Here is a 9,247-nt window from a genome sequence, read left to right as displayed (position 1 = left end):
CTGCTTCTCTTTCTCGCGCTTCCCGGGTCCCACCCGCTCGCGCTCTCGCTCTCTTCGCGTCCCGGGCCGGCTCCCTTTAACTTTCTTCTTTCCCGGGGTTAAAACTTCGCTCGCGAGCGGGCGGCTGCTCGCCGACGTTATTGGCCGGCGCCCCGCCCGGCGGCCCCGCCCCCCGCCCCCGCGCTCCCCTCCGCCCCCCACTCCCAGCGCGAGCGGCGGCGGCGGCGGCGGCGCCTTCGGGGGCGTGCGTGCGTGTGTGTGAGTGCGCGCCGGCGAGCGTGAGTGTGTGTGCGCCCCGGGCGCGGGCTGGGCAGCACTCTGACCGCGGCGGCAGCGGCGGGAGCCGGGCGGCCGCGTCGTCACTCGGGCGAGAGCGGCGGCCGGGCCGGGCCGGGCCGGGGCCGGGGCCGGGGCTGGGGCAGCGGCGGCCGCGCCGGGCATGGAGCTGGCAAGCCCGCGCTGAGGCAGGACGCGCCTGCAAGCAGCGAGCGAGAGGCTCTCCGCCGTCCGGCGCGCGGGCTCCCCGGCCGGGGCCAGGCAAACTTTTCTTTCTCTTTTGCCCTCTCCAGAGGTAAAGTCCCGAACGCGGACTCTCCAGCGGGGATGCGATCTGGGGCAGCGGAGAGGCACCCCTGGCTGCGGGAGGAAGGGGCGCGGGCTGTGCGGGGTTGGGGGCTTCCGCGCTCTCTTGCGCCCGAGACTTGGGGTGCTAGGCGGGGTGGCTGCAGACGGGCAGACGGGCGCGGGCATGCCCCTCGGGCGGCGTGGAGGCGGCAGTGGCGGGGAAGCCGAGCTCGCTGCTCGGCCGGGAAGAAGCGCGGGCGGTGCGGGTTTGGGGGCCCCGGGATTCGCCTGCTCCCGGGACTTTGGGGCGCGAGACGGGCAGTCGGCCGCGAGGTTGGTGCCGGGGAAGCCGGGCGTTCGCCCGCACGGCGGCTCGCCGCCGCGCCGGAGGGCAGAGGGCGCGGGGCGGGCTGGCTGAGCGCAGCTCCCCTCTCTCCGCAGGCGCCTTCTGCGGCGGGCGGACCGACTCCTCGGCGCGGCGGGGCCGGGGCAGGCTGGACGCAGCATGATGCGCGCAGTGTGGGAGGCGCTGGCGGCGCTGGCGGCGGTGGCGTGCCTGGTGGGCGCGGTGCGCGGCGGGCCCGGGCTCAGCATGTTCGCGGGCCAGGCGGCGCAGCCCGACCCCTGCTCGGACGAGAACGGCCACCCGCGCCGCTGCATCCCGGACTTTGTCAACGCGGCCTTCGGCAAGGACGTGCGCGTGTCCAGCACCTGCGGCCGGCCGCCGGCGCGCTACTGCGTGGTGAGCGAGCGCGGCGAGGAGCGGCTGCGCTCTTGCCACCTCTGCAACGCGTCCGACCCCAAGAAGGCGCACCCGCCCGCCTTCCTCACCGATCTCAACAACCCGCACAACCTGACGTGCTGGCAGTCCGAGAACTACCTGCAGTTCCCGCACAACGTCACGCTCACGCTGTCGCTCGGCAAGAAGTTCGAGGTGACCTACGTGAGCCTGCAGTTCTGCTCGCCACGGCCCGAGTCCATGGCCATCTACAAGTCCATGGACTACGGGCGCACGTGGGTGCCTTTCCAGTTCTACTCCACGCAGTGCCGCAAGATGTACAACCGGCCGCACCGCGCGCCCATCACCAAGCAGAACGAGCAGGAGGCCGTGTGCACCGACTCGCACACCGACATGCGCCCGCTCTCGGGCGGCCTCATCGCCTTCAGCACGCTGGACGGGCGGCCCTCGGCGCACGACTTCGACAACTCGCCGGTGCTGCAGGACTGGGTCACGGCCACCGACATCCGCGTGGCCTTCAGCCGCCTGCACACGTTCGGCGACGAGAACGAGGACGACTCGGAGCTGGCGCGCGACTCGTACTTCTACGCCGTGTCCGACCTGCAGGTGGGTGGCCGCTGCAAGTGCAACGGCCACGCGGCCCGCTGCGTGCGCGACCGTGACGACAGCCTGGTGTGCGACTGCAGGCACAACACCGCCGGCCCGGAGTGCGACCGCTGCAAGCCCTTCCACTACGACCGGCCCTGGCAGCGTGCCACCGCCCGCGAGGCCAACGAGTGCGTGGGTGAGTGGGGCGCGGCCGGGGCGCGGGCGGCGGGCGGCTGCTCCCGGGCCTCCCAGCCGCGGGTTCGCGGTCGGGAGCGCCGGCGGCAGCCGCACCCGAGGATCGCCCGCTGCGTGGGTGTTGCGGGAATTGTGGGAGGTGCGTTGCGGGATGTCCTGGACCCGGGAGGGCAGAGAGCGGGTCCACTTGCTCGCGTGGCGCTGGCCGTGGACGCTCGGGTTCTCGCCCAGTGCCCTCTGCGAAGCCGGGAAGAAGCGCCAGGAATGCTTCGGGGACAGAGTTTTGCACAAAATTTGCCAACTGGTCCCCCTAAGCCAGGATCCGAATGCAAACACTGATTGCCTTCCCCTCAGTTTGGCGAGACCCTAGGATCCACCTCCGCCCCGCGCCCCCTTGCCTAGGGCTGCAGCTGGGCGCTCTGTTGGGGACCCAGGCCGGGTTCCCGAGAAGTTACAGCTCCACAACCACAAATCCCATGGGAGATGGCAGCAGGATTTGCAGTTTGGGGCCAGTCCGGTACCTGATGAATATCAGTCCTGCGCCCTCCATTTGTCTTTTATGGTTTGAAAAAAAATTTTTTTTTTCTTTTGGACAGCGTGTTTGTGTTAGCGGGAGAATGGTGTGATTTAAATTAATTACTATCTATAGATGACAAAGGAGAGTTCAGTAATTATTTTAAACTAATTCAATCTTGGTCCAAAAAAGAAGTATACCCTATGTTTTTGTGAGCATCAGGATTTGGTGAAATTAAACAGTTTTGAATTATTGAAGGGCCCAGATTCTCGATTTTTACTGGGGTTTCAGTTCCTGAAAGAGAAATCTGACCAAATCGGCACTGATGAATACTGTTGGGTCAGAAATGAGACTTAAAAAAGGGAGACATTCTATTTCTGAGTTGTAGGGCTTTGCTTCTGTAGAAACTCTCAGGCATCAGTTTCTCCCCAGGAAAAAAAAAGAGGGGGAAGGTAGTAAGACAATACCTTACTTTTCCAGTATGAGATGTAAATTTCCAAATCCCACATTTTATTTTAATGAACATTATTTAATTCATAAATATGCCATTTGGTGTGCATCTTTTGTGAACATACGTATTTTTCCTCCCCCGCCCCTCAACCCCAAACAGCCAGTATGAGTGTCTTCAGTCGCTTCACCCTCTGAGGCCCGTTGCAAAGTCTGCTGGTCCCCACAAACACACATTTTGAGGTCTGGTTCTGATTAATTGTGTCACGTTGTTGTTGAGTAGTTTGTGCCTCATGACTGAGGATGCAGACTTTTGAGCAAGGGAATGGAAAACATGTCTTGGAGAGCCGGGTTGACACTGAGGCCCAGTCAGGCGTCCTGGTCTGCAGAGGGCTGTGCCTCCTGTTGCGTGGCGAAGCCTCCATTTTTGCACTCCATGTGTTCCGCTTTTGCAGACCTAATTGTTCTTCCTCCTCCTTTAAGGGACAGAACCGAATGCCAGTTTGAAGAGTCTTTTCGGGATTCCACAGTGAGATAGTAGTTACACCCCGACTTAGTGCTCTTTGAGAATAAAATTCCTTTGATCTGTTCAATTCCTTCAGAAATGTTGGTTTTTCCCATCTCTTCTTCTTCCCCCTCTCGTCTTTTCTTTTCTTCCTTTTGTTCCTAAAAACCTTTTATTGACATTTAAAGGGCCTCCCACAGTTTTGCTATCAGTTTTAGTTTGTATGTGCATGTGAAAGATAACTTCACATTGTCACCAACAGGGTCTAATTGGACAAACACAAGTGAATACGTTGAGGAGGATAAACTGGATGTTGTGGTAACACTTTACTGGCTTGAAAATTTGTCTTAGCATTGGTATTGTTCAAATTCATCACTCACCCCCATCTCTCCTGGTCACTGTGGATGTGGAGACGTAACTTGCATTTGTTATAACAGTGGTCATGCACTTGAAATAATCTCTATAGTTTAGGATTTTGTCTTTTGACCAAAGCACTAGCCATGTGCACAAATTGGATTGACTGCTTTTTTTTTTAGCCAAATTGAGCAATCAACATATTAACTAATGTAATTAGTAAGCCTTTTTGTTCAGAAGTTTAATTAGGCCTAATAAGTACATAATCTACATGACAAATAATCGGCTAACAATATTTTCGGTTTTCACTGAGGTTATTTTAATTCTCGGTAGTTAAAATATCTTTAAATCTTGCCAGTTATTCACTCATCTCATAAAAGCGAAGCCAATTCAACTATGTTAAAGTTATTTATAGTTTCCTTTTTGAATAGTTGTTCTGATACCTTGTAGATATAGCTGGGAACATCAGGTTGAAGTTCCCATAAAGTCTTAATTGAAGTCTTAGCGATTTTTCCATCATTCTGCAAAACAGAAAGCCAGCAAAGACAATTTAAAAGTGATTTACAATTAAAGGTTGAGCTTTTTATGAAAAGGCCCTGTAGCGGAGATATGTGAATGAATTAGTATTTGACAGGTGTTCTGAGACACTACAGGGCACTGTGCTAGGAAAAAGCATTAATAAATCCTTCAAACACTAACTTTTGTACTATCAGTGGCTCAGATTTTTTTCCCCAACATAATCCCATCTTGTGAATTTCACACTGTTGACATGTAAAGTCAAGCTACCCAGATTATTTACAACTAAGGCAAAGTAAAGAAGTATATATGTTTTTATTCCAAAAAGCAGTCGTGGTAAAAATGGAGCATTGTCACTGTGCTGTTCTCTTCTGTTTTTGCCTTTATAAAATAATGAGACATGATTTATAATAGACTAAAATGGCGTCCTTCCCCAGGTTAACCTCCCCTCAAAAAAACCCTAAAACTTTAAAAAACGTTGATGTTGTTTGACTAAATGGTTCTTCTACATAGGGTCGAGGTACTTTCAGATTACTAAGAAATGCATGTATCCTGTAGGTTTTCTTTGGTCAAGCTTTCTTTTTGGTGTTGTTTCCAGGTTGAGTTCTCTACGGAATAACTGTGAACTTTGTAGAGCCCAATTTTATTTTAAATCAATTTTGGATTTCTTCCGGGGGAAAAAAACACCCTCAAAACAATATGAAAGACAAGACTATGTATAACGTTACAGCCTCGACAGCTCTCGGTGGAATAACTAAATACTTTTTCCGCCCATATGTATCAGCAGTGTTCACATGCTTTTATACACATATGCATTGACATTCATCGTGTAAGGAAGCATCCATGCATGGTGGGAGTGTGTGTACATTCAAGGGAAAATGCATGAACAGTTTTAAACCACCTGGGTTGCTAGGCCCTTTTCTCCCCCCTTCCTTTTTTCAAAAGAGCATCTGAAGACCATATTGTGTTTCATAAATTATTGACATCAGTTTTAATCAGTGTCCCCCTGATGTTGGAGCTGTGTTAGTATTTAGTGCCTGACGAAGCATGCTGTTTAATCTTACTGTGGGGATGTCAGCATGAACCCCTGCCTGGTTTGTGACAGGGCGAGCTTATAAAAACTCGTTTTGCGACTCATTCTATGGCTTTGCATTGCCCAGCTGAAACCCGAAACCCACACAAAAGACGTCTCTGCAAGATGAGCACCGTGCTGGGCTGGCCTCCTATGGTCATGGGTACCTGCCACATAATGCTTGTAATGGTTTAAACATGGCTTTGGGAGGGGGTTCTTCATGCTGTAAATGGTTCTGGTGCTCAGGCCTACCATCATCCCCAGCAAGAGAGGGAGGTCATGTTGGTCGTGTTGCCGTAAGAAATCCAATGCCCCGCTAAAGACTCTTGCAAAATCATAAGGCTAAAATTATTTGTTGCCTAGTCCAGAGTCTGGCACAGAGCTGTAGATCAGTGAATGTTTTTATAGTCATAGTAATTATTATAATTATTGTTATTATGATGATTAGCCCTTGGGGGCTTATTTTTTGCCAAGCACTCACATTAATTTAGTCATTTGATCATCGTGACTACGCTAATAATAGGCACTACTATTATCCTTATTTTACAGATGAGGAAGCCGTAACCCAGAGACATTAGATAGTTTACACAAAGCCATGTAGCTAGTAGATGGTGGAGCTGGGACTCCAGCCTGAGGTTTATGCTTTGTTTTATGGCATCCTCTGAGCTGCCTCCCCACAGAATGGATGGATGGATGAGTGAATAAATGAATGGCAGTTACTCGTCCATGTATAGGAGAAAGGTTGGAACAGCTTATTTCCTGCTGAAACTGAAAGTGGTTCTCTAGTTGTGTTATGTTGTATTATGTTATATTATTTATTATATTCATGCATATGAATATATGTTAAATATGAAATTGTATACAAGAAGTTGTCCTTTATTTTAGCCATCAGGCGTAGTGGGAGCTGGGAGTTAGGAATGTAAGTGAAGAGCATTTAAATACTTTCTTGTGGGTTCTCAGCATCTGCAAGTGTCGCTGATGGCCAAGTCTTTCTTGATTTCAGGGCCCGTGATCTCTCTCAAAGGTGGTGGAACAGAGCTCGTAGTCAGAAAATCCTTAATAGTGCCTTCTCCTTTTGCCCTAGTGCTCAATATCCCATTGCTTCTCTGGAGCATATTGAAAAAAATCTAGAAAGTGGCTAAGAAGTGTTGTTATTAAAGAGAGGAGTTTAATGGCATGTCCTGGTTGTTGGCATGGTGCTGGTAGGTGCGGTTCGTGTGTGTCAGCCTCACAGGGCTGTCATTTATCTCTGTTGGCCCCATGGCAGCTGGAGTGAGGGTCTCTGCTGGGGTCCTCATTAGCTCCTGGTGGGCAGGGAGGCTGCCCCCCTGCTCTGCCCAGAGAAGGGACATGGAGCTATGTCAGGGTAAACCTTCTGGGGTGGGTCTGCGCATTTCCAGGCTCTGCCCAGCTCTCCTTTGGCCCTGTCCAAACTTCTCTCTGACCTCCTCCTCCTGTAGAAAGATGAGATCCTCGGAAAAGTATTTGAGACTTTATGTCCAGAGTAAATATTGGAAAGGCAGTGGGTTGAAATTCAGATGTTCCCTGGAAGGAATCCCCTCATTTTCTGCTCACAGCTGGTATCGATATTTCCTTCTTGAGATGAGTTGTGCTTTTCATTAAGTAAATTTTTTGTCTTGGGATTAAACCAACATTGTATTCTTAATAGACTTTTATGTTTACACTTCAAAAGTCCGCTGGGTTGTTATTCGTGTTATCTTGATGGCTTCTACAGTGTCTGCTATGCACACTGGCCTCACCAAAATAAATGGCTCTCTGGGGAATTGGATTATAAAACAGCCTTATCTGTTGATGCACAAGTACAGATATTTTGTGAGCCAGTATTTTTTTCTTCCTTTCAGAAGTGATAATCATACCTTGGGTTTCTGCAGTGCCTTTCATTAGCGGGAGACCGGAGGTCTCGGAGGGCTTTTGAAATGCTTAGGATTTAAGCCTAATACTTGCAGAGCAGCCTACAGCATTTTGCCTGTCGTCTGGAAAGACACATCAGCCCTTGTGGTCTCCACAGCCTTGGAAGGTGTGGCATTGATTTGGGCGGCCGGGGAGCTGCAGTTTAGAATGTCAGTGCGAGGTGGTTGTCAGGTTGCATTCTGAAGACAGACCACAAACCCCTACTAAGCGCCAGGCATTATACTAGATGCTTTCTGTGTGCTTTGTTGCAATTAATCAGATTGCCACAAGGAACGGAAGCTTTTCAAAAACAGATGTCCCTGCCACCAAAGGGCAGTTTTTGCACAAACAGAACTAAATGTGGACAGGTCTGCAGGGCACATCTTGGCTTATTCAGAGCTGCCGTTGCATACAGAGAGAACAGGGGTATCAGCAGCGCTTGTTTTGAAGGCTGATCACATAAAAGCCATGTCCTATTATAACAGGTCTGAGGGACGGCTATTCTGAATGGCGCCTGAAATAAGTGAGCTGCCTGGGACAGTCTTCCAGACACAGGGTTGTTTGCCTCCGTGCTGTCTGCTGTCCCCAGGTTTGGCTTGTGTAGCACAACATGGTGAGTTCAGTATTGCATTCCTGTATTTTTATTCCAAAAATGTGTCCCTATTGTAGACTGAGAGTTAGATTTTCATTTGCCTTTGAAACGTTGTATAATTTATGTGAGTTTCCCCCCTCGTCAGAAGGCAGAGACCCGTTCCAGTAGTCAGTCCTTTGCCTGTAGAGGTAATGCTCCCTTCCCTTCCCCGGTTCCTGGGAGGCCTTGGCTAGGTGTGTGTTCAGCCCTGACCACATTGTTTTGTTCCACTTCCACTCTCTGACAGAGAGAAGGGATTGTGGTCCAGTGACGGATGAGATGCAGAATGCCTCTCGTCTGAGCCTTTCTCTTCCAACACTTAAGCGCCTGCCCCAAGCCTCCTTCACGATGGACGTTTCTATCAGAGGTGTCTGCTCGCGCTCAGAGGGAAAGGGAACGTGTCGTTTGAGGGGACAGGTGTGCTGCCAAGGAGTGGAGAAGTGTGCTCTGCCTTTGCCTGCGTCGGGGCCGTCCCTGAAGATCCCTGAGCCTTTTGCCATCAGGATTAGTATATTCGCTGTAGGTAGGGTGAAATGAATTCATGTTGCAGTGCATTTATGCATATAAAGAAGATCCAGAGAAAAGATGTCTCTATAGATACGGTAGACTTACAGGTTATTTAAAGGGGTGGCTTTTCAGAGGTCAAAGTAAATTCTTTGGGTGAGAACCTTGAAAGACGGAAAGCAGCACCCTAGTTCCCTACATTGACTGATAACCGACGAATCTTCCCAACTCAGCCTGGGAGAAGGCACTGGATGTCTGTCTCTGTGGAGGATTCAGGACTAGCCTTTGTAAGGTATGTGCGGTATCAGCCCACTGCAGGTGGTTGAGTTCTAGTTGGGGGCCCATCCATGCCCCCGCCGAGCTGGTGCTCTTGCTAGATTTTCTGGATTTTCCCCAGGTCCTTTTCTGCCTACAGGTAAGAGAGTTTATTGGTTGTCATGTCCAATTTTCACATATTCCAGCGGTTCCACACCTAAGTTAGACAATCTGTGGGACCATAGGGACCTTTAAAGGGACTAGATTTGAATAACTGAGTCTTAAGTAACAAGGAAATGATATAGATCTCTTTTAGTTTCCCAAGTACCTGTATGTTGTGTTACCTTCCACATCTGATGGAATGTCCGAAGTGATGGACGCTTCCTGCCTGCCTGACTACTGTTGTCAGTGCTTTTGAGTTTATCTGTTCCTGCTTGGAGTGGCTGTGGTGA

At 50.8% G+C, this 9,247-nt stretch overlaps 1 protein-coding gene across 1 annotated transcript in view; it reads left to right on the top strand.

Moving 5' to 3' along the window:
* Nucleotides 1-272: 272 nt before the first annotated feature.
* NTN1 (netrin 1) overlaps nucleotides 273-9,247 on the top strand; it is a 175,390-nt gene continuing 166,415 nt past the window's right edge. The window contains exons 1-2 of the mRNA XM_058559727.1: nucleotides 273-571; nucleotides 1,006-2,087. Coding sequence (XP_058415710.1) covers nucleotides 1,070-2,087 — 1,018 coding nt within the window. The 5' untranslated portion in view covers nucleotides 273-571; nucleotides 1,006-1,069. The remainder of the gene's footprint in view (nucleotides 572-1,005; nucleotides 2,088-9,247) is intronic.

Source organism: Diceros bicornis, chromosome 18 (genome assembly GCF_020826845.1).
Source record: "Diceros bicornis minor isolate mBicDic1 chromosome 18, mDicBic1.mat.cur, whole genome shotgun sequence".
NCBI lineage: Eukaryota > Metazoa > Chordata > Mammalia > Perissodactyla > Rhinocerotidae > Diceros > Diceros bicornis.
This window is presented reverse-complemented; position numbering and strand designations above follow the sequence as displayed.